At 40.8% G+C, this 26,500-nt stretch overlaps 1 protein-coding gene across 1 annotated transcript; it reads right to left on the bottom strand.

The window, feature by feature from the left end:
• Positions 1 to 8,204: 8,204 nt before the first annotated feature.
• Positions 8,205 to 17,103, bottom strand: LOC140951080 (ATP-binding cassette sub-family C member 4-like). The gene is made up of 6 exons (XM_073400302.1): positions 16,573 to 17,103; positions 15,528 to 15,910; positions 12,587 to 13,863; positions 11,535 to 12,105; positions 10,511 to 10,647; positions 8,205 to 9,294 (listed from the first exon to the last, which is right to left on the bottom strand). The coding sequence occupies exons 1-6, from the start codon at positions 17,101 to 17,103 to the stop codon at positions 8,405 to 8,407; spliced, it is 3,789 nt and encodes a 1,262-aa protein (XP_073256403.1). The 3' UTR covers positions 8,205 to 8,404.
• Positions 17,104 to 26,500: the final 9,397 nt, after the last annotated feature.

Raw genomic sequence — 26,500 nt, 5'->3', positions numbered from 1 at the left:
CCCTTAACCTATACCAGAGCCAGCTGAATTTGGCTACCCTATACTAGAGTGAACTCCCCAAATCCCGCCTATCCTAGAGTAGCTGATTTCTAGAAACTACTGAGGTCACTAGCACAGTCCAGCCAAAACAAAACCGTATACCACAGTCCCTAGTCTAGATAAAATCTTCAACCAACTGATCAGTTTCCTGAAAAATGATACCCTATTCTAGACCCAAAAGCTCTGATTTATATACCCTATCCCAGAGTAAACTGCTTGAAAACCATACCCTTCACAGCGGCACATACCTATATAGCCCATATATGGCAGTACCCCCCCGGGGATTTATCCGGTGGATAGCGCTATCTGCCCTTTTAACAACCTTCTGGAGACATTTGTTTGACTCATTCGAGTCGTACCACTTGAAAGGCTCTCTCGCTGCACCAATGAGATGTAGCCAATTACGAAATTTTACTTCATTTTATCTCAGTCAAACCAGAAGCATATACTGGCCCCGTTCGGGGTTATATGCTTCTGGTAAGTAGACATGGCCAGAAACTCAAAGCCCTGGCTACATCCTGCGTTTCTGATTACACACAGACACATATTACTTGTAATAATTATTATACTACCAAAAATTTTTGCTTTCATTAATAAGCTTTAATAGCAGTTTAAGATATTACATGACAAGGCCCTATGGACAGTTAAATAATTTTAAGCAGTGTAATGTGTTTGAATATAATTTATATTAATTTTGGCTACTTTAGTCAGGGGCACCCTGCGACCCTTTTCTGTAAAATAACAGTTCGATGGAGCACATATTGCCTAGAAATTTCTACAGCTTGACAAAAGCTAAAAATTTCTGGATAATTGTTCCATTCGTCTAAAATTTTAGGAGGTTTTCTAATAGCTTAACTACGATTTTCGGAGGTTGTGTTATTCACATTTTAATACCAAGATATCGCGATTATTGTTAAAAGAGGTCTCCTAAAACTTTCGGTATAAAGTCAAAACGTCCCTATAATTTTCTAATGAAAGCAAGGCTACTTCATGCCCTCGAACTTTCGACTGGACCCATAAGGGTAGCTAACACTTCGGGATGAGACGAAAAAGCCACCTAAAACTTTCGTGACGAGCAAAGTTCCCCTAAGACATCTGAACAGATAAATTGTTTTTAGGGCAAGTCCAAATTAACCAAACGGGCTTCCAAAGCACAGAGAAAGCCATCTGAGACATTTCTGGCGTATTTGGAAACATTCGGTCGTTGGGTGCCCTTGTTTAGTCTCTTTATAAAGTTTAGAGCTCTTAAACAAGACTTAATTCGAACAACAGTACAAAAGAGTAAAGGTGAGCTTGCAATAACGTTTTCAGAGGCTGCGATCCCTTTGGTCGGCACTAAGGAATACGTTGCCTGTTTCGCTGGACAAGGGTAACGAAGGCTCTGGGTACGAGATTGGTTATTAGTGGTTCATCCAGTCATGTCCAGTGATGCAAGGATACACAAATTTGCCCTCAGGACATTTATTTATGACTAGCAGTAATCATAGATTAATGAGTGCGTTCGAGTTTTCTTAGCTCCAGATTAGCTTTTGTGTCGTCAAACATTATTTCAAAATCACGGAAGAGATCATGAATTAAAAGGTAAACATTTTTTTCTTAAAAAAATGCTCTTCGCGTATACGGCTTCAAAACATCTCACTCATTAACTCTCTACTCCTAACATGTCTTATTCTGCCTCAAGTATGGTCGATAAAAATGTAAAGTAGATCGTAGAAAGTTCTGCTTAAAAAGATAAATACGTCACTACAAACCTCGAAGAAATGGTAGCCTCGAAGGTTGAAAAGTCCTGGCTTCTTGCGTGACACAATGACTTGAAGTGAAAACAATGATCATAGTAGCCTGCGAGCAAGCTCTCCTATTTGGGCGAGTGAAACGAATCTCGCGAGAACGCCCAAACAAGCGGCGAAGCTGCGAGCGGCAGGGGAAAGGCCTTTCCTCGGCCCCTCGCTCTCGTGTTCTCGCGAGGCTTGCTTCGCTTCCCCAAGTAGGAGAGCTTACTCGCAGGCTATGATCATACGAGCGACGGAAACATATTAGGTTTTTGCTAGATTACTGATGTCAGAGAACAGGACAGAATCTTTTGTCATTGTACAAACTTTTCATCTCATGATTATTTTAAGTTCATGTAGGTCACTTCAACATGTTTTAAACTTAGCTTGCTTTAACAAGCGAGATACTTATCATGCAAGACGTGAATAAAGCATTACAGTTGTAACAACCTGTACTGATAGGCTCAAGTTTACTTTATCCAAGAATATTTTTCGTGCATGTAAGAGGTTAAACTACAAATATGTAAATAGGCTCAAACGCATGGGTAAACCTCTCAAGGCACAAATGTTACCTGAGCCGAGTTGTTCAAAGCTGGGTTAAGATAACCCAGGGTAAGTGCGAGATTTAAATTCAGATTTGAAAGCTTAAAAAGCACTTTAGTTTTAATTATTTTTGTCTACAAGTTGATGATTGGAAGCTCTACAGATAAGAGAGAAAATTATCCGAGAAACCCTGGTTAAATTTAACCCTGGGTTAAGCGCTAATCGGCCTTCGAACAACTGGGCCCTGGTCTTTATTTGTGTGTTTCTACGAAGTTCCAGCTGGATTTGAACGGCATTGACCGGAAAAGGTGTAGCAGAATCATCAGCTCGGTGATAAAACACGCTTAGAAAACAACTCCAAGGTTCATTCTTTAGCCGAACTCAAATATCCCGGTGTAATCATCTTGCTTGTTGACCTTGATGGGACCAGTGATGCACGTAAATAACACGAGCTAAATCTTATTCAAGATAGCGCAGAAAATGCAGACGTACGACGAAACAAGTTTGCTGAAAAGGTCACTCTTGAGTACCACAGGAATCCCAACAGAGTACCACAGGAATCCCAAGATTATTGTTGCGTTCTCCTAACGTGGAACGCAAAATCAAATTTTTTAGCTTCAAGCAATTATTACCTTTTCTTTGAAATAAATGTCGCGAAAAGCTACAGCAATGTGTCCCTCCTTGGTCACTGAAATTCCACGTACTTGATCATGACGCAAAACTAGTTTTTCATCCAGCTGAATTGGCCGAACAAATTCGCCATTGACGGTGTATATAGCTAGCTTCAGGTGGCATGTGTCCAGTGCAAGACCAGCAAAAACGACATATTCACTTGTCGGGTGACATGCAATGGCATAATATCGATCTTGTTCAATCTTGATGTTAAATTTGGCGAGCTGTTGTCCCTCTACAGTGAATAAGTAACAGAAACAGTCTGGGTTCATCGGGTCCAATACCATGACGCGACCGTCACAAGTAACAGTGATATCTCTTGCGCACTTGAACACGCCTTCTCCAAAGCTACAAACAAACTCACCACTGAGCTTGTAAACATCAACAACGTTATTTGTCAACAGCAGCATTTTGCTGCTGCTCACTGTTAGTCTGGTGCCACCCATGCAACTCTTTGCTGTCCTCACAGGAAACTTGTGCTGTAAGTCGGCTGTCTTGTTAAATACCTGCACTTCCTGTCGCACTTCCCCTAGCTGCTCATACCATGGCAACGACCTCTTCTTCAGTTTCACCAGGAGATAGATATTTTCATCCACGTGCGCAATGGCGACATCCCAAACCTGTAAATATGTATCGGCGTCGTCAGTTTGAGGATTGAACCTAAAATCAAACTTTCCGTTGGGGTCAAACACCTTCAAGGTTTTATCCCCATAGTCTGCTACAAGAAACTGGCCCTGGGTGTTTGTAGCAATTCCCATCGGATCCTTCAGCTTGTTTTCACCCCCATGACCAAATGACCATAGTAAACAACAATGTTCCATGCTTTGTTTCGTCAATGCGTTAACAAGTCTTCCGTCGCGGAGCGGATCCACTGTCTCTTTCCCTGTATCGACCGAAGGCAACGTCCACATTTTTCCGTCACGGAGCGTTTGCATGACATTACAGACAACACGATTCAAGTGACAGACAGAGAAAATAATTTGCCTTCGTTCGTCTTTATTAAAGCGAGCTCTCAATCGCAATCCGTCCTCCAACTCAACTTTGAAAGATTCCTTAACAGCTGGCACTCGGTGTAACTCTTCAAGGCACACTCTACAAGCTCCTAACGCGTCGGTAGGATTGTCAACTGACTCAAGCACTGTCGCCATCAGTCGATACTGCATAGCTAACAGACGATCAGGCAACTCCAAAGCTTCATTACTAAAAGCTTTTACTGCTTCTAGACGAGCTTCTTCAAATCTCCTCTTGGCTTTGCTAAGCTTCCTCGTGGAGGATTCATCCAAGACTTTAAGCTCCATTTTCCTCATTTCTGTCGCAATATCGAACCGCCCAACTGTTGCTGTTGCTGTTATCACGCGATGCTCGCTACTGGACTTAGCACTTTCAAAGACTTCATACAACAACTCGATTCCTTCCCGAAAAAGGCTGATACCTGCTAACAAATCCTTTCTTGCTACCCCGTCCAACTTCTTCTGCATTTCGTCCATTTCACGGACGATCAGTCCTCGAAATTTCTGATCGGTAACATCGCCTTTATTCAACTTTTCTGCCAGTTTGTCTCTTCCTTTATTCACCAGCAAACCGATAGTAGTTTTAAATACGGCAGTTATTAGTGTAGACATATTGATTTTTTCATAAAGATCTTATATGGTCTGCGCTCTGTATCTTACTGTTTACAGCTTGACTAGAACCAAGAGACTAAAACGCAAGAGACTAGAACGCAATTCAAAGACACAGTGACAGACTGACGCAAGGGCAGTCGATCTGAAACTCTTGAACATGCGGGAACTTGAAATACCTGACATGACTGACCTCTGCATGTGTTTTCTTTTGATCATTTTACCACTTCAGTCGAAAAACTGGGTAATTTCCCCTTCCAGGGGCGTAGCCAGGCATTTTTTCCTTTCAAGCCCAGGAAGTCAAAGGATCGATAATATAAATTGATAGTAATAGAATAATAATATTTATTCATATCTCACAAATTCCTATATTTCAGCTTTTAAATCGAGTAGTAGCCACACTCGAATTTTCGGGTAGCAAAGGCGGCATAAATACCGTGGCTCATAGGGACAGAATACTTCCCAGAATCCAAAACACGTCCCAGAATCCAAAAGTGTTTTGGATTCTTGGATGTGTTTCTGGATTCTGGGAAATATTTTTAGATTCTGGGACGTGTTTTGGATTCTGGAAAGTGTCTTTGGATTCTGGGACGTGTTTTGTTTTCTCGGGGAAGTGTCTTGTCCCTACGAGCCACCGTACATAAATACTGATATTGGGGCTTAGCCAGCTGTAACAGGACTTTATCACCCTCTATACTACACTGCAATTGAAACGACAGCACCGGCGTGTGGCTGTGGGTCCGGCCACGGCGAACAGATTTTTCGCATTGGCTGCGGAGCACGGATCGCGAGCAGCCAATGAAGGGAGCACAAAAATTCACTGAATAGCTATTGAATATATTAGAATTACGTAAAGTTAAGCACGGGGGTTTTTCCTCCCAAATCTCGGACCTTACGAGAAGGTTACGTCATGTTAAGGATACAACACGGAGCGCTTACGCTATTTTTGGCTGCCAGGGTATTTCCCGGATTTGAGGTCATCTTACAATTAAGTTTTCCTGGTGGTGTGATTGCCAGGGGCCATGCACAACATTACTCAATTTTTTTGGAACTTTAACTTCCGGTCGTTGGGTCAAGTTACGAATCGCTGAATCAAACTGAATGCAAATATAGAGATAACATTAGTCGTGAAAACAGCTACTTTTGCGAAGCAAAATGAACGAAAAAATGAGCATCCTACCCGAGAACCATGGGAACATTGTAGGTTGAAAAATGAGCACCTTTTTAAATGAATTTGAAGAAGATTATGGTGGTGCCGTGTTCACCACACAGTGATGTCAGTTTAGAGGAAGTGGACGACTCTATCATCGCACATAACATTAGGACTTTCCCGTTTATGCTAGTAAAACTGGCATTTTATGCTCGTAACAATTATCGTTTGACGCCAGAAAAAATGCTCAAATTATGCTAGATTCTCAAAATAATAAAGGATTAAATTAACTGCAAAAACCGTGGACGAAGATCCTGCTAGTTGTAAACGTTGGATCTCTAAAAAAGAGATCTAATCAGCCAAAATATAAAGAACCACGTGTATTGTTTTTTATAACAATATTTCGGCTAGCCATACCAGCCTTCTTCAGGTTTACAGATGTTACTGAACTTCTGTAACAATCACAATATTATATAGGTGGAAAATGTCGCAATAAAAATTGTTTAAAAGGGAGAGGCGGAAATGACGTACAACACAAAAACTGGAAGAGAATGCAAAACGTACAAACTCAGGCATCATGTGTGCTTATCACCAAAGTGAAAAGTGCTTAATTGTTTGTTTATAAAACTTCTGATACAGCCAAAACTTGTCCAATCATAAACGGTTAATAAATGTTCGAGGTCCTTTGCGCCTGTTGTGCTGTGACACGACGCTCGCTCATGGACTTCCGTTGTATCGCTGTTTTCTCTCCGCTTGTACTTTTCACTGGTTGATCTTAAAATCGATCTGGAGCTATCGTTGAAGGGACTTGTCTACGTTGTCCGTCAGAATTTCCTTCTATGAGCTGCAAGTTTCGAGAAGATGGCGTGGCACTGGCCAACGCCATCTTGTTAGAGCAAGAGCGTGAGGTGAACGTTAACCGCTGACCAGCCAGGTCCAGACTTCTTTCGAGTCAGTTCGGGTGCGTGCAGTTGCACTCAGTTCCGCAGTTCCCAGTCAGTTACAGAAATCTTTCACTCAAACACAAAATCAAATCATGATAATGCTTTTGAATTCTAAAATTTAGCATTTAAAATCTTTTGAGTGCCGAAATCTAGGGAAAAGTTATGCAAAATGCTTAATAATGCTTGCAATTCTTTTTACAGAAAAAGTGAGAAAAAAATGCTTCTTTAACCAAATAAGGCCAAAAAAGTGCTCTCATAATCGGGAAGGGGCTACGTGATATCCGTGTTGAAGAATGGCGAGAATGTTACAGTTGCTCATAGCAAGAGCCGACGGACTTTGGCTTTTCCCAACACAGGGGAACGCCACTCGTTTTGCTGCTGAAGCCAAGGAAAAGATTAAGCATTTGCCAGTTGAAGAGGATCAACTCGCAGAAGGAATAGTGGTAGTGGAGGCCCTTTCGGGGAAAAAAATTAACATTTCCAGCGATGCGGCTTAATTGGATATTTAAGGGAATGCATAACAGTATTGGATTCTGGATTCTACGCTGAATTAAATTCCAGATTCTAATCGTTAGTGGGATTTCGGATTCCTTCAGCTGTATTCCGGATTCCGAAGACCAGATTCCGGAAGGAAAAATTTACCAGATTCTGGATTTTACAAGCAAAGATTTCCCGGATTCAGGAATCCGGATTCTCTTACTTGGGGCGACACTTGGGAAAGTATTGAAAACACTGTTGGACAAAAAGTCGAGCCCCAAACGCAGTTGCTCCCCCTTGTTCCATCCTTTGAGCTGGGAAGCTTTCGAAAAAATTCCTTAAAATGTTCAGAGATTAGGTAGCTTCATTAGGTTTCTGAAATTAGTCAGAGAGTTTTTCTGAGATTAGTTAGTTATCTGCTAGCAGGTAACTGACTAATCTGTAGATTGCACGGATTTCCAAAATTAGCTATAGGCTCTTAACCAATGAGAAGAGAGATAGTGAGTACAATGTATAATAATGTCACTTATTAGTAATGGTGCAAAGCCTCCGGCAAAGGCAGTTCGTTGTTCAATCAACAAATTTGATCTAACACGAATCCGACCGCAGCTACCCGGCTTACCCCACCTTGAGACGTGAACATGACAAAATTTGACCCCAGCTGAGAGGGTAAATCCCCCTCAATGGGGTCCCCCACCTCCATTTAAACAGGCCCTAAAAAGCGATTTGAAGTCTAAAGTCTACAGTGCATGACTGGAGTAGACTGGAGTTCGGAGAGAAAAATAAAACACATATCAAAAACACTGTATCAAAGAAGCTTAGCAAAAAGCTTGAGGAAAAAAAAGCTGTTCTTACTAAAACTTTCTTTGTTTTCCATTTAAGAAATCAAAGTATCATTTGGTTTATCAAAAAATAATGCGTAAGAATATTGCTTGTTTATTGCATATACATATTTCCTTAGGTTAAACTGTGTCTTGTGCGCTTTCAAGGAAAATGATTTCAATCCCTGTGATCCAGGAAAAGCAGTATACATGGTTAATACCATATTCAGACGGCAGCCATTTACACGGAAACTTTTACCCGCTTAAGGAATTAGAATAGATGGGTTCTAGAGACTACATAAGGGTGAACTATACATGGCGGTAGTTGGCGTCATTGATTTAACTGCAGCTACTTGTATGGAGGACTACTCTATTCACTTGGACCAAGTGCCTTCTTCGCTTTCATAATGATATCAAATCTATCAAACCCATCAACTTCTCCATTTTTCAAAACTAAAATCTTGTCACAGTCACTTACTGTTTCTAAACGATGTGCTATAGTTATAATCGTGGAATCCCTCAGCTTCTCACGCACTGTTTTCCAGATTGTTTGTTCTGTGTCTGGATCAACGTGGGCAGTTGGCTCATCCAAGATGACGATTTTCTTTTGATGCAACAGAACGCGAGCCAAGCAAATAAGTTGCCGTTCTCCAACACTTAAATTTGCACCGTGCTCCAGCAATTCATGATCCAACTGACCTTCCAATTTCTCTACAAGATTTTTTACTTGCACCTGTTCCAGGGCTCGCCAAAGTTCTGCGTCTTGAAATTGTCCCATCAGATCAAGATTTCTTCTTATCGATCCGCTAAAGAGAGCAGGATTTTGCCCAAGAACGTTTATTGCTCGCCGAGATTCTTGAAGGTTGACACTTCTTATACTAACATTATCAATCAATATCTCTCCTTCAGCTTCAGGCATGCGTAATAGTGCAGCCACGAAAGAAGATTTCCCTGCGCCCGTGCGTCCCACAATGCCAATCTTGGCTCCTCCATTTATGTTAACTGTGATTTTCTTTAGACTTTGGGGACCCCCCGGATAGTACGTCAGGTATACATCTTTGAATGCGATATTTCCTTCGTCAGGCCACATTTCCGGGGCATTCTGTTTCACTTGGTATCCAGGCTCAGATTCAACCTCGGTGTAGGTCATAACTCGCTCCACTGACGTCATTAAATTTTCGACCTTGGATGACTTCCGGACAGTGTATTGCGTTAGAGTTACAGACTGCACTACGTAAACAAGTGCAAGACCAGCGAAAACTGAAACGGAAATTGATAAACGTATTATCACTAAATGTGACGTTATAGCCCACAAGCTGACCCTATTTATGCAGCAAACCTAAGGTCTGTTTCAAACGTCGTGCTACTGCCGTGAAGAACTCAGTTGATCGAATTACATTCGATTTCAGCACGACTGCAACACGACTTAGTTTTAAACGTCATCAGTACAGCCGTGCCGAACTCAAATCATGAATTGTAAATACATTAGAATACTTTAAAAACTTTACTTAATCGCGTAAGCGCGTCCATCCATTTCATACAAATAAAAGACTCAGAGATGTGCGTAATCCTTAATAAAAAATTGCTAAAGCGAAATTTACCAAAATTACGGAAAACGAGAAGGCATTCACATTCACTTTGGATTGACACAAAAACGCAAAAGCAAGGCTAATTTGCGCGCTTCATAGCCGAATTTGGTTTCTAAATATCCGAGAAATTTTTGGTAGTCACTTGACCGTACGTTTTTCCGACCGCCCGTCCGCAACAAAGGGCGCCAGGAAGCCTGCAACTTGATATTGCGCATCCATGTTGTGGTCAAATGACAGCTGTCAAGAGAGGGTATCCGCTGACCAATCGTCCAAAGGACTGTATCAAGGGAACAGGCCGTCTAATCGTCGAGGCTGCGTGTTTTTTTAAGTTATCGGCTGAAAAGTTACTGGTTTTCAACCGATCGCCGGCTGAATTCCAAGTTTATTCCTTGAAGTACATTATAAATTTACAAAATCTTCACCTTTAGCCTTGGCTTAATCTTATATTTATGTTTTCTTGTTAAGCCTAAACTACTCTAGCTTCAACTTCAACTCCCAGGGGTCCCCAGTGATTTCGGGTGTGACGTCTGTCAAAAATATTCATTCTCTTTTCGATGTAAGAACGATTCATTTATTTATTTAATATCATTCATGAAATTATTGGATACATTCAATAATATGTACACATTTTTAGTCAGCTTTGTTAGTGATAATATTATATATTGTAATGTGCATATGATCATGTTTTAATATGTTGATTTGCGCAATATCAAGCAATAAATATGAATATTATTGTAATTAAAATTATTATATTTTTATTTAGGTGTGGCGCATTAACTGGCACCGTGTACACATGGAAAATACTCGTGGTCCTCTCTATTAACTTTATCAAGTGTAAGAAATCAAATCACCAATTTTCCGCTTTACTTAAATAAGATTATATTTACCAGCATCTTGAGACACAAAAAGCGCAGCAAGAGCCACTACACCAGTCAACAAAGCGGAGAGAGAATCTAAGCGAACACCAAGCCAACGGTGACTGGCAACTACCATGATAAACGACTGGGTATGAACATCTTGATAACTAAAAAACAAACAAAATTGGCATTTCGTAATTAACACTGGCACATTAAAGTGTTAAAATGTTGAGGTCTTTGAAAATACATTGTTGTGAACGAGTTTCTTTAAGTGGACATTGGCAAATTCTCCGCATAGGGGTCACTTTAGGATGACCTATTTTCAATAAGGTAGATACATAAATACAAAGTGACTGAGTTGGGATCGCGAAAATTACAGATTTGCCCAAAAGTAACTAAGATGCATGGGGTCTAGGATAGGCCACAGAACAGACTATATAATGGGGTAGGGGCTCCCAGAGGCCAGCAGCACATACCCAGCAAAATTTAACCCAAGTACCCCCCCCCCCCCACCCCCTCCCCCGGGCGTTCATACGGAACCAGATTAATTTTTGCTCTGTTCACGGGGAACTTTGAACGGCTAGGCGTCTAAATTGTCGTAGGGATTAGGTAGATCCGTGTGAACGGAATCCCTATACGCACAAAATTTAAACTAGTTGACCTTTGCGCTGGACGCGCCGGTGTCGCGTCACCTATGGTATGTGATTACTTTGCAACCTTCCCTCATAACGTAAGTTTGGGCCACTTGTTGTGTTAATTTTTGCGCAGTGGCAACGATGCACGTATCGTGGCCCGGCGCGTAGGACATCCCGAGTTCTATTGCGGACAGAAGAACCTCTTTTTCTTTCTCTCTTCTTTGTTTCTTTTCGTTTAGTATTTTTAGTTATTGTAGTTTTGTTTTGTTTTGTTTCTTTAGATAGCGATAGTTTTTTTTCCATTTAACAAATTATCTTCCCTCTTGCCCTATTTCCCTTGCTCCCTACTTCTTGCCGTTCCCCCGATGTGCTCCTCGAGGTCCTGCGATTTACGTATTTTTAGTTCTAGTAGTGGTTACCTGCAAAACTTATCCACGAAATCTTTCTGCCTTTTCCTTGTCCGAATGGTCCCCAGTCCATTCAACGTCTCTGAAAAGTGAGAATAAACAGGACTACGACAAATAGACTCCAGCCTTTGTAGCTCCCTGGATGTCCTTAAGTAATATCTTGAAATAAGTCCGGCCAACACAGTTATTGGTACAATAATAAGCAGAGTCCAAGGATTTACGACAGTTGGTAGAAGAACAGACGTCAACATCAACAAAATCAGCTGGATGGATTTCAAAAATGTTTCTGGTAGTAGTTCATCCATGCAGCCTACATCTTTAGAGAACCTATTCATGATTCGTCCTACTGGATTTGAATCGAAGAAAAAGACCGGCGCTTGTACAATAGCCATAACCATTTTATCATGGAGTCGCTCTGAACATCTTAACGATACCAAATAGAAGCTGAACGCTCGAACGAGGAGAAGTATGAAAGATGCCCCAACAAGAGAACCAAAGATGATAAGGTTTTTCGCATTTCGTTGATCCTCCACAAGCTTTGTCGTCAAAAACGACAGCCAAAGATCGCAGGAAACCAAGATTGCTGAACAGAAGACAGGAGAAGAATAACATAATAAACCTCTTAACAAAATGACCTTAATCACATAAAAGGGTGCATTAGGAATAAGCAGTGGTCGGTAAATCACTGTCACTGGCAATTCGCCAATAGAGTGGATAGGGATTTTAATCTCACTGCGTTCCTAGCGACTTCTTTCTGCTTGTTCTATGAGTAGTACATTTACTGAGGAACTGAAAAAGAGTGCATGAAAGCAAATTCAAGGTATTCCGCCTATAATCATTTTTGAAGCACATCCAGCAAATAGCGATAGATATCTATTCGCTATTCAAAGTCATCTGATAGAGTGATAAACCTCTTATCTTATTTCACACTTTTTTGAACAAAATTTAAGGATATTTTACCCATTTGAATAACTCAGGCAGTTTTATGTTCTTACAAGCCGCGTTGGAGATAGTGTGTCACCTGAGTGTGTCAATTAGTTTAAGGTCTCAAATCTGCACGTTACCTTGAGTGATAAAACAAAAGCAAATTCCTGCGATGATAACCAGCAAAGGTACTCCGCTTCTGAAGTAGTTCCAGTAAAGTTTAGGTGACACCACCCCGATAGCTCGATCTTCTTCCGATAGCTGCAGGCCCTCGACGTTATGCGGTGCAGTTGTACCTTTCAAGTCAGCAATTTGATTCTCCTGTTCACTTTCGAATTCCTTTCCAATTCCGTCATCAGATTCTTTCACTTGCTCATACAGCGAGTCGACACTTGTATTCAGAATACCATTTTCTTTCAGCTCAGTGAAACTCCCCTTTCCCAATATCTGGCCTTTAGATAATACAATAACGTCATCGGCTTCGTGCATGATCCTTTCTTGATGGGAAGTTATCAACCGGGTTTTCTCTCCCAGTAAGCCTTTGATGCATTCCCTAAAGATGTGATGACCAACTTTAAAGTCCACAGCAGTTAAGGGATCATCCAACAAGTAAAGGTCTGCTTCGGCGTAGACTGCGCGTGCCAAGTTTACTCTTGCCCGCTGGCCTCCACTTAGAACCGCACCATGCTCTCCAACAATTGTCTGGTCACAATCAGGGAAACCCTGAATGTCTTGGGTCAAAGCACAAGCTTCAATGACTCTGTCGTACTTGGATTTCTCGTACTGTTCGCCAAACAAAATGTTTTCTCTAATAGTTCCGGAGAATATCCAGGCAATCTGTGGCACATAAACAACAGCTCCTTTGAAGGTTATGGCTCCGCTTTTGTCTGGTACCTCGCCAGCAATTGCTGACAGTAGAGTAGATTTGCCACTGCCCACTGGTCCGGTTATAGCTATTAAACTTCCTTTTCTAGCGATGAAACTGATACCCTGCAAAACTGACTCATCCTTCTGATCAAGCTGTCGGCGTAGCGTTAAGTTTCTGACTCGTAAGATAGTTGGTTCTGTTAGTTCTGCTACGATGGAAGGAAAAATAACTTTTTCAGTTCCTTCTCGCTGATTTGCGGTGGCGTTCACTGGTGATAGATTATTCAAATGGAGGAAGTCTTGTATTCTACTGAGTGAGACGTAGGCATCGTATGAAAGGAGGAAAAAAGAGGATAGACCCATACTGACGCTCATTCTTAGGAGATTGATAAAGGAGAGTAACATGAAGACGTTAACTGGTGTCAGAGGCTGACCAGTTAGTACAAGAGTGATGACAGTCACCAGGGACGCCATTGGTGTTGAAATATATTCCACAGCAGCAATGTAAGATAGAATGCCACTTTTCTTACGGATCCAACGGATTTCATCACTTTAAAGAAAACAGATATGAGATGTCAGATACTTATTTTTCTTATCAATATATTATTTCCTGTTTCCTGTTTCGAAATTAATCGTGATAGTTGTTTTAGACCTCGGTTTCTATTATTATTGATACTGACACAATAATGATGATAAGTGAGGATTTAAAAAGGGGCCTGTTCTGTCGCACTTTGTAATACCTGTCGCACATAACACGTCATCGCACTTTGTAATAACACTTGTGACCCTCTCTTGTCGCACTTTGTAAACCTGAAATGGGTGGTCGGAGGAGAAGTAATAAACAGATTTTTATTTCAATGTGTGACAAATGTTATTACAATGTGCGACAGGTATTACAAAGTACGACGATTATTACAAAGAGCGACAGAACAGCGTTCAGGATCAAAGGATGAAAAGCCAGCATTTCACCAATACCGATATCACTTAGGGCTGGTTAAACCGCAGCGGTTGGCTTCATTGCAGAAACAAAAATTCGCCTTATGTAAGGTTAGGGGTAGTACTTGCTACAAGTCGACCTCTCATAAGTTCTTACAGAAAGTGAGCGAAGTGACGAGGTCGACTTGTTTCGCCTGAATGGATTTGAATGTTTATACTACTACATGGGAAATTTCTGCAATTTGATTGGCTTAGAGCAGTGGTATTTCAGCTTAATTTGAAATACCTACATGTGAAAATTACAAAACCTTTGTGGGTAGTAGTATAAACAAATAATAGCATGATTTGTGCGTGATATTTGGCATAAATACCACTCGTGATATTTCAAAATTGTCTCAAATTTCACTCGCCTAACGGCTCGTGAAATTACGTATAATAATTTCGAAATATCACTCGTGGTATTTATGCCAAATATCACTACAAATCATGCTATTACCTATACTAATATAATTATAAATTCACGCGGGAAAAAAAATGATTGACATATGCTGTGTCGGGAGCGGCGTGAGATATCACTAACTGTCCTATTGGTCAATTTATCATGACGTCACTGATAGAATTTTCGACCGGTGAATTTCGCGCCTATAGGTAATAGCATGATTTGTAGTGATATTTGGCATAAATACCACGGGTGATATTTCGAAATTGTTATATGTAATTTCACGAGCCGTTAGGCGAGTGAAATTTGAGACAATTTTGAAATATCACGAGTGGTATTTATGCCAAATATCACGTACAAATCATGCTATTATTTGTTTATACTACTACCCGCAGAAGGTTTGTAATTTTCACATGTAGGTATTTCAAATTAAGCTGAAATACCACTGCTCTAAGCCAATCAGATTGCAGAAATTTCTCATGTAGTAGTATACAAACAGGTGTGAAAAGTCCTTTAAAATGGCATAACCAACCATAAGAACTTTTAGAAAGTCTAGGTAAGGAGATTAGATCAATGTCGATTCCAAATTCTAAGTACTAGACTCAGGATTCCTTCAGTTGTCAGTGGAGCTTGAATTCCGGATTCCAAAACAAAAATTCCGGATTCCAAAACAAAAATTAAAATTCTCGAATTTCTGAATCCGGATTATCTTAAATGGGGGAAAAACAAAATCCCATGGATTTGTCATAGGACAGAAAAAAAAAGGTTACCAGGTTAACGATGTGCATATTTATCGTAAGAAATAGCTCAGTGGTAGCCCTTGTTGAAATTTTCCTTACCTCCTCACGTTCTTTATCTTTTTTCTATATTCATCTTCCCATGCGTTTGTTTTGATGGCGCGGATTCCAGACACAACCTGGTTGATCAACGAGATGCGGCGGTCAGAAACCGCTGCTGTACGCAGGCGCAGTACAGCTCCACCATGGGACAGTGCACTAAAGCACGGCAGAAGAATACTCAGTAAGATAAATCCCACTATAACCTGCCATCCGATGAAATAGACGGCGAAAAATGTTACTATTAAAAACTCTAAAAAGAAGTGAGCTGCATGGAACAATAACATGAAGGTTTCGCCTTCCAACCGCTGAACATCGTTCGATACGAGATCTATCACGTGGCCAGTTGAAATCCTCAGCAATGAATCCTTGCTGAGGAGAAGGGTCTGCAAAAAAAAATTCATGTATTCCTAGTAAATATTTTACAGAAGCAATAAAAAGAAAGTTACATGGTCAAGGGTCAAGGATTAACCAAATCATTGAGTGTTGATTAGTTATTAGACCTTAAATTTAAAAATCAAACAAACAAACAAACAAAAAACCGAAATAAAACAAAACCAAGGAGTAGGGCTTGATTACAACAATCCCCAACCCTTAGAGAAGGTGGTTCATATCAATTGTCGACGACGACACGTTTGTGTTTGACAGAGTGATGTAAAGAACAATACTGAATCTTAGCGCTAAAATTTAACATTTGAAGGCGTTCGGTGATCTGCTCATTCGAACTCCCTGAAAAAAAAAGTGACTCTCAAGTAAAAGAATCTGTCAGGATGAGCCCGAAAAAAAATGATGGAAAATAGGAAGAGTGGAGTAATAGTGAAGGAAGTAGAAGAGCCTAACAATTAGGGAGGGGGGTGATTGTGAGCTAAAGTTACGTGAAAACGAACGCAACATCATGCAAGAGGGTGTGCAAACAGACGCAACATGTAACATCTAACAATGTTGTAAGTTGCTGGCCAACAATAACGCGTCCGTTTGCACAGGGCTTAGTGCTGTAAAAATTCCTTAACGTCCCTACTTGTCACTTGTTTTTTGTTTTCTTCGTTACCTTTATATACACTATTCCTTTAATGGCGCTACTAATTCTGATACCGAAGACCTCACAGCGGTAGTCAAATTGGTGCCAACTGAGAGAACCGATTAATTCATTGATCCCGAGTGCTAAAGCACAGCCATACAGAAGAAAATGATGCGGTAGCTCGGCCGTCATCAGAGATTTGACGAGATATCCAAGTAACAGTGGTTGGAGAACGCGACAAAATAGAAGCACTGTGGCAGTTACAAAGAGGATCGTTGCTTCCCAGGTGGTGAGCATCTTCAACACACTTTTCCAAAGTTTTGGTTGTTTATCATGTCTTTTGCTGTTAGCTGTTTCATCTGTCCATTTCGACTGAAGCTGCTCTGTCAAAAAGCATGCGGTGCATTCTTCGTTAAGAGATAAAAAATCATTTTCATCGATAGCCCGTTCATTTCCAGACTTTAGAACATCGTTCATCCATCGGAAAAAAAGTGTGGACAAAAAGCTGACATTTTCCGCCTGGGTAGTACTGGTGATCCTTTGATAGTTTGTTTTTGCCATTCCTCGGGTCCATAAATCTAAAAACGAGAGAAAAAAAAAACATGAAAATGGCCTAAAATTACCTATTTTAGACCCGTTTCAAACGTGGTACTCCTGCAGCGGTAATCTAGCTCAACGTACTGTAGCACGACTACTCTTACTAACACGACTCTAGCATGACTTGGTTTCAGATGTTGAATTAATTTCAGTTGAATAAAGTAGCGGTTGTCGAAAATAAAAAAAATAGAAAAAAAAAACGGTTTAAACGGCTCTAAAAATGTTTTTATGATAATTCTCACGCATATATAAGATATAAATCAAATTCAGCACGGAAGTAACACCACGTTTGAAACTAGATCGTGCTACTGCCGTGTACCAGACGAAACTTATGGTGCTACACGTCAATTTAGCACGATTTGGTTTCAAACTTTAAACTAAGGCCGTGCTTTAGTGGAACTTCACACAGTCAATCTAGTTCGACAAGGCAGTAGCATGACGCTTGAAGCAGGCCTAACTACTACCGGCCGTAGTTATCAACACGTAGACGTTTCCACAAAAATCATTAAAGGGAGTCTAAACCTCGATCCAATAGCTGCTTTTCGACTGATATTCGTGAGGTTTGAACTACCTCGAAGAGAGTGCTATCGGCATATTTCGGGATGATTTTCGTGAGCTGGAAATAAAGCTGACACTAAAAATCATGATACAGTCAAACCCGTTAACATGGACACTGAAGGGGGTATAAAAAGTGTCGGTATTAAGCGGGTTAAATTTAAAGAAAAGGGCTTTCTTTCCCCAGGGACAAAGCAAACTGTCCGTAATAATGAGGTGTCCGTATTAAGCGGGTGTCCATAAAGCGGGGTTTCACTTTAATTACAACGAGAACGCTACCATTATAACACGGATAATAGACCTTATTCAGGATACCTGCCATCTTTGCACACGCTTGAGGACTGATGGGATAAAAGCGATATCACGTGGTTTCTCAGGGGGCAAACAAGTGAAAAAAATGCCAATGGAAGAAACCGCGGTTGTGTTGGTTTAAATTTATTCAAGACGACAGAGAATGAATCTACAGGAGCGCTTGTAGATGTCCGCAAAGGAAGCAGTAATGACCTAGAACTTGAACTAGGACAGTACATTTTGCAAAACTTAAGTCTTCCAGGAGCATAAAATAAAACAACAGCTTATGCAATTTTTTTTTTGAAGGGGGGGGGGGGAGGGAGGGAGGGTAAACAAAGTGTACTTTTGAGGATTCGACAATTGGGTTATATCTATAACTTTAAGCAATTTTTTTTTTGAGGGGGGGGGAGGGAGGGAGGGTAAACAAAGTGTACTTTTGAGGATTCGACAACTGGGTTATATCTATAACTTCAATAAAATAAACGCTAGAATGCGGATCGGACAGAGAAAACCAATCATAAAAGAGGCCAGTAGGAAAAGCTAAGCATGGAATTAACACCGTTTACATTGTGTCCCGTGGGTGAACGCTAACGAAAGTTATGAAAAATACCGATATGAAGACCGAGTTACACGGCTTACTGGCTCTGTCTAATGAGAAAGCCCATGGCTCGAATCATTTTGTTGTTCTTCGTCCGTCGTGAACAAAAACGTTATGAGGAGAGGGATTTAGTGTGGTGTGTCCTCTATGGTGTGACTGATAAATCCAATATAAGCACGGAAGGCCCTGCCACATTCCGGACACTGGTGAATTTCTTAAGCAGGTGGCAATAAAATTACTTTAAACTGCGCTTCTGCCATCCTGTTTTGCTCGAAGACTCGGAAAGCACCTCTATTTATTTTGTAACGCCAGGCTGGTTGGTCAAGTCTGCCATTAAAGTCTCCTCGGTCTTAGTATCAATATCAAAGCTTTTCGGCTTTACTGAGCGTTTCCTCTCCGACAATTTGCGGTAGAGACACAGACGAATCAGACCGAGAACTGATTTGCAATTTTCCTAGGTTTGGTTTTACGGTATAATTCACTTTGTTGGTACATATTATGCATGAAGCAACCCCAAAATTGTGCAATGTAAATCGGCCTTAACGTAGCATGTGGTATTAATCTTGAGGTTATGGCTCTTTAGAGTACTTTATTTTTTTTAGTTTGCCTCAGTGAAACGTTTTCATTTCAAATGCGGTCCGAGCTCGTTTCGAGGGAGTTGATGCATTCTTCTCGAATTTGCATTTTTTAATTTGAGTAAATGAAGAAATACCAACACGACTGCTGTTGAAGGGCCCTCAAACCACGGGTAAGATACCGGGAGGGGGGTACTCCCTTATATAAGCCATATAGGTATGTGCCACCCCATCTGGTAGGGTTTTTGCGCCGTTTTGGTCTGAAACCGGTATACACTTTGCCCATTTTGGTCTGGAATCGGGTATGGTTTTCGAGGGAACTACGGAGTGTATGAACGTATTTATCGTTTCAATTCCAAATTAGTAAGAAAAAAAAGAGAAATATGCTAATTCGAAATGGATTTGAATAATTTCTTTTTGCGCTCTAACGGGTAAGTAATGATAACATAATTTCTGTATAAAGGCCTGGGGCCCGTTTCTCGAAAGTCCCGGTAACTTTTCGGGCCCGAAATCAAATATTCAAACCGAAATATAAAGAATAAGAGCGCAGGTCATGGCAAGCAAACTACTCCATTTTGTTTCATTAACTCATAGTTTTATCATGTTAAACGCAAAACTATTGCAACCTCGATCTTCAATGTAAACGGAGACAGCTTACCGGGCCCGTTAATTATCGGGACTTTCGAGAAACGGGCCCCAGGTCTCAAAACGGGTAAGGATTTTAGAGGTCTAGTCGGAAAACGGGTGTGGAAAATTACATTTTTTGGTCTGAAATCGGGTCAGGATTTGAGGAACCGGGCGGCACACACCCCACCAAGAATTCCCAGGAGTACCCCCCCCTCCGGGGTAAGATGCCTAACAACTGCTCGGCAGCAAGAGAGAATGAGGTATTCTCTCTTGTCGGCAGTTATAATTCTATGCAAGAAATTACTACACATTCTCTCTTGTCGGCAGTTATAGTTCTATGCAAGAAATTATTAAAAATGTATCTTTGTTCGCCAGCCGTGTACATGTACCACGGAGAAAACTCCTTAAAGATCTTAGTTGAAACATGCCGGGATGGCCATCAGAAGGCAAAGCTCCCGGGTTCTTATATGCAGTCAACTGTAACCTTACATCGATAAAAATGGTCTTCAGCTATAACCGTTTTACAGGTGATAAGCAAGAAACTGAGAACTGAGCTGAAACCCTAAAGGTGATGTATCCTCAGTACTCTATCTGAGCCCTTGGTCGCGAATGTACCTAACTCAGTGACCTATTAATTTGCCAAATAATGGAAACGACCGAACTGTCAGGGAATAACTTGAATCCAAATCTCCATTCAACTATGTGGACTTTCCTAACCCAACGTAGTATAGTCGGCCGCAAATAAGGGTAGATTCTTCTTCAAACAAAGTGGTTCTTCTATAGCTCTGTTCACTTCAAAAATAATTTTAAAAAGTACTTACTTACCGGTGAGGGTAAAAGGAGGAACGAGTTTGCGGAATGGCAAGTGGCATAGCTTGCGGAATGACATAATTATGCGGAATGTAAAATGGCGCACAGAAATAAATGAAACTGGAAATCATGCGCGCGTCTTTGCCGCGCCTTTTTTTGACGCCAATTTGAGTGAGCAACTGCTGTGCTGGTCTATTTATGACTGCTGGTTCTCAAACTAACAAGGCAAAGCAGACAGTAGCGATAAGCTTTACTGCATTCGTGTCTATGTAATAAGACTTATTTAATACTTAATTTATTTTCGGTGTTTTCGACAATACTTTCTCTCTTTCTGCCCACCATTATGATATAGTTAAATGGCAAAACGCTAGAGAGAAAAGAACGCTTGTTGAACGTAAATTCGGGCTAGCTACAATTCCAGAGATTAATAATTAATACGTTGGACGAATCAGATCATATTTGATATTAAATGAACGCCCCGAATCAAACGTTAATCTGAAATCCAGAAATCGAGTGAAGCGAACTGAGATCTCTGTCTCCTCTCGGCCTTTCCGCGAGTTTTCACACCTTCCTTGTTTGTGTGAGTGTGTGCGTTTGACCGTGAAACAATGCTAAAACGGTAGGAAGGGAAAATTGCCTAAGGAGCTCAGGAACAACTCATCATCAAAACGCAAATGTAATATTAATCTCTCTCTCTTTTATCTTGATGCCTCACCGATCACATTCCTAAGTGCTTGGAACATAATTATTGAATTCTGCTTTCGCATCACAGATTATGTGATGCAAATTCAGTTTTGTTCAACCACTGGAACGAATAATCAAATTTCAGTGTTTGTTTGCTGCACTGAACCAGTGTTTGTTCTTCAAAAATAAAGCCGTCTGAGCCGTATGGTTCTCGGTTACTTCGAGGTAAGATGACATCTAACGACAAACTGTTTGATCCATCCGAAGGTTTCCGAGCCGGCGTATCAACATCTATGACTTAAGGGTGCAATTTATCCGAGCGCATCAGTGGTGACCGCGCACATGAAACCCTTGACGTAAAATTTTCTTACCATATATGGGCTACAAAACAAATAATTTATGACTGGTTCTTTGCATTGGAAACGTACTAATTTTGCTTGCCTCGACTTTCAATGTTAATCTCAACATAGGAGCGCCTACTATAACGTGCGGCCAAACGACTTTTATTCATATCGAGGGGTGAACGTCGGAGAGAATAGCGTCGAGTAGGGACGCCTCCCTCGACGACACTTTATACCCCAATGCCCACTCCCTGGGTAAATTTGAAAGTAAGCTCGCCCCAAGAGAGAAAAGGATTCTGTATTCCACGCGGTGGATTCCGGATTCCAGTCTTTGTCCGTGGAACTTTTAAATTCTGGATTCCAATCGTTAATGGAATATTGTGGGATTGCGGATTCGTGGAGCTGTATTCTGGATTCCAAACCCCAGGATTCCGGATTCCACAAGCAAATTTTTTCCCGGATTCCAGATTCCATAAGCAAAAAGGTTCCGGATTCCAGAATGGAGACTCCGTCACATGGGGTGAGTAAGCGCTCGATCTTGACGAAATTACGGGAAAATAGGGAACTGTACAGTTTAAGAGAAACAATGGATTCTGTCTCCCCAGGATCAGTCATTCCTCGCTGAGAGGAAGGTTACAAATTTTTCCTCGCAAAGTGAGATTAAAAAAATTTAGATCGCTGAGAAGGAGGTAAGAACTATTTCGCTATATTTCTATCAGTTTGGGAAGCGTCCGCAGTTCACAAACAACAAACCGGCCCGCGACAAGACAAACTTTATCCCGGTTGTTTTGCGGCCGCATTAGCGGTTAAGCAATGCTTTAAGCGATGAATTTCCACCTCAGAAGTATGGAAGCAATTTTCGACCTCTAGTTTCAAAAGAACAGCGAAAATCGAGGTAACAGGACAGGGATGTCACTAAGATTTCAAGTTGCCGGGTAAATACAACAACTAGTGGGGAATCAAACAGCTAGGGATTTCTTTTGGTTCCATTTTTCTTCTATTTTCCTATGAAAGTAGCCGGGGCCACGTTCACAATAGTCGGGGGAAAATCCCCGGCCCCCAACTCTTAATGACAGCCGGCTGGTAACAGGACGTTTGAGTATGCACCAGTCAATATAAACCCCCATGTTAAATTCGACTCGGTATTTTTCCAGCAGAAGGTCCACGCATGGGACAAAGTAATATTTTTTGGCAGCTAAGATAAAAAGAATGAATTTGCTTTCGAGATACTTACCCTTAGAGAAACCCTTACCTTTAGAGAGAAGATTGATATCATCTTGTAGGGTTAGGGTTAGGGCTAGGGCTAGGGTATGGGTTGCGGTGTGGGTCAGGGACCTCAAAATTACGATAAACGTCATTTTGAGGCCAAATAAGAAGTAACGATAATCGTAGTTACCGCAAGCAAAATTCTTCCCCAGGGATTTCACATGTACTGAGGGAAAAGCCCTGGGGAGAGATTATTACCGGAATTCTCATTCATTTTTTATTTCTTTTAATTTCAATTAATTGCGAACACGTTATGTGAAGTATTCATTGGGCAATAGATAAAACTGGCATTACCTTGAACTAGGGGGAGGTTAACAGAGGTGTATAGCTCTACGTATGGTAAATGCAGGAAATGGGCGAAAGCAGAAATTAAACCTAATTTCGACAATCGACTTACCCGTATCTTCTCTTTGTTGTAGTTCATCGGTTAAGAGTGCCGTGCACGACACGAGTGATTGATCAAGCGAGTTATAAGAGCATGTTTGGTCGGTAGGCACCGGTGTGGCTCGTGTGAGGTGTAGTGACTGCATCTGTAGTGCATTTATCTTCTCTTGGAAGCGGCTATCGCACGTTGGAAGGCTCTCCATTTGCGCCGAGGTGTTGCGAGGTTCCAAAATTGTTATCGATGGGGCCGGAAATGTTTGGATCGCAGATGGACCACATGTTTCAATCTCCTTAACATCTTCCTCATAAGGGCTTTGTTCTTCTGGCGTTAAAGATTGTTGTTTTCATTGAGGCGCCTTGGAACCCATTCTTTTGCCCTACGGGGACGACATAAAAATTTACAGAACGCTGAAACAGTAGAAAAAGCTAAACGGCAGTCAAACAATGTCCAATGAACAAATCGTGACATAGTGACTCGATGACGTGACAGTCAATATTCGCACATGACGGCTCCACATACAGTCGACTCTCCGGACACCTCGCTATTACGGACACCCCGCTAATGCGGACAAGAGCCAGCCCCCGGGCGAAAAGCATAAAAAAATGACTGAAATAAACCTCTGCTATTACGGACTCTCGCTATTACGGAAATGCGGACACTTCCCTGCCCCCCGAGCGCGACATTTCACTTGTTTTTTCTCTCGCTATAGCGGACACTTGAGTACTTTGTCAAAAATCTTGACTCACATAACATAAAGAATAAAGGAAAAAATGACACAAAGTACTATTGACCGCTTCTTTGTAAAAGAGTAAACAATGATTGCTGTACAGCATTTTAGACATTGACATTGACATTAGAGCTTTCAAACATTTTGCGTTATTTTAACACTCCACTGTAAAAGTAGTTAGACAGGTTTCTCTTATGAGTATACTGTGCAGCATTTCTGCGATAAAAGAGCTGCCAAGAACAATAAAAAAAAAAATCATCATATTTGACAGCAAGTTAACATTTTAGCCATTCATGTTACTGGAGGAGTTTCCGTTTGGTTTCCTTTTCTTATGTATCCCTTGTCATTGCACGAGCTTGGAAGTGATAAAACAGCATATTTAGATCTACTTACAATCTTATTATCTTTAATCTTTTATGGTCCATAGTTAAAAGAAGTAAAGAATTGTCGAAATTACAATGCTTCTGGGACTTTTACACGTTATTTCATAAGTTTAAAGAGAAAACAAATTTTTTCTCTGGTACCCCGCTATTACGGACTCTCGCTATTACGGACACTAAATCTTCCCCCAGAGGGTGTCCGCAATAACGGGAGAAGACTGTATACGTATACATTTGATATCACGTCGGCACATAATTTTCAAACAAACGGCCGCCATAGATTTCGTTTGTTTTATCTCTCCAAGCCTTTGAACAAAGTCTGATTTTAAATAATAAAAATGATCCATTCGATGTTCGTCGTTGCTCACCTTTTTATGTCACATTTTTTAATCAGGTGAACGCGGCATTTTGCGCTTCGCACTCGTTTCGCGCTTCGCCAAAAATGCCTCGTTCGCCTCGCTTGGTTCATAAGGCGCCTGTTACACAGGCTAGTTAAATTACCACGCAAATAGATAACGCGAAGGCAGTTCCTCTTGCCCGTCAGCTCTGCGAACTAACAAAAATCATTTCTACTGATTTTAACTTTTAAAAGAGCTTATCAGGAGTGTTTCTCGAATTTTGAACTTTCTACCTTCATTTCTTTAATTCTTAACTTTTTAAAAGTTTTTAAGACGGTACTTTCAATTTTCAGAAATGCCAATTGTTTAACATACTTTTTTTTAGGCAAAAACACTATATTTAATTTTAGCGACCAGACGCATATAAACTGAGTGAGCCCGGGCTTACGCAGAAGTATAAAAAGTTCAAATAAGAAAACTTCACCTAAGAAATCACTGTCTTCAGGGGCACCCAACGACGATTTCCTCCTGCACTGATACACATTCAAAGCACTTTTTAGGCTATCCAGAGTAGTTTTAGATCTGCAGAAATACCATACTCGGAGACCCAGGTGCTGTTAGTTGGGTCTGGAAAAACGGCGGCAAAAGTTTTCAAGAACGGGTGATGGACCCCCTGGGATAGTATTCTTAACAAACCAGTTTCACGACTTCTTCGAATGCTTGTCTGTGATTGGGCACAAAAAATATTGTTGCGCGCAATAAGAGGCCAGCATCTATCGCACTGCATTCGTGATCTTCTTATACGACGGAGTTTATCTGCAAAAAGTGGAGTGGTTCTTCTACCCCCGTGAAAATTTGTCTCCCGCCAGTCTGGCTCGTGCAGGAGCTAGGAGAGCTCTCTTCAAGAAGAGTTTTCAGTGAAATGGGTCACCAACGTTTACTCTACCAGTTTAATTCGATCCTATTGTATCACTGAGTAGAAAAATTTAACAAAAACATTTCTCCTACGCGTGCCTGACAAGTATGCCGAGCTGGCGTAAACAACCACGCAGACGATTCTAGGAGTACTCAGGTACGTATTTACGAATTATACTTCGATCAGTCCATAGGCTGATTTCTTCAACTGGTGAATTTTTCGTTTCGTTTTGCTTTGCTAACATGCTAAAAACTGTTTTATTATCTCCTAAGCGTTTTGTGTGACTAACGCACACTTCATCAGGGAGTTTTTTCAATACAACGAAGAATATCTGTATACTCATGATATACCTAGGTGCGGAAGAATTCGAAGAAACTAGCTGGGTTTGACACTTGTGCAATTAAGAACACTGTTAAGATAGACTGTTACTCATTATAAAAGTTATAGACTTTATACCTTATTCAGATAGACTAAGTAAAAAAAAAAAATGTCATTTGTTGTTAGATTGAAGTGAAAATGATTGCCTCGGATTTTGCCCGATGAGTCTGTGAACGGATTCTCAAAAAAGAAGGCTGACGTTTAAGGTATAAATTGGAAAAAGATTCCAGTTTTCTGACAAAAGTATTTACAATATCAGCAAACTAACCATAATTTTTGGTTTTGTAAAAATTTATGGGTGATTTAGGATAGAGTTAAAAAAACCACATTGTAAAATATACACTGATGGTAGTTAATAGTAGAGTTTTATGAAAGATCACAATTAACATTCACTTCTTTAATTGGTCCTGCTTCCTCTTAAATAATGTAACGGGTGCTGCTCCACACATGACTTGTCCAAAAATGCCCCGCACTAGCGTCCACTACCTTA

The sequence above is a fragment of the Porites lutea genome, chromosome 10 (genome assembly GCF_958299795.1).
Source record: "Porites lutea chromosome 10, jaPorLute2.1, whole genome shotgun sequence".
NCBI classification, from domain to species: Eukaryota; Metazoa; Cnidaria; class Anthozoa; order Scleractinia; family Poritidae; genus Porites; species Porites lutea.
The sequence above is the reverse complement of the archived record's forward strand: the minus strand, read 5'-3'. Positions and strand labels throughout refer to the sequence as shown.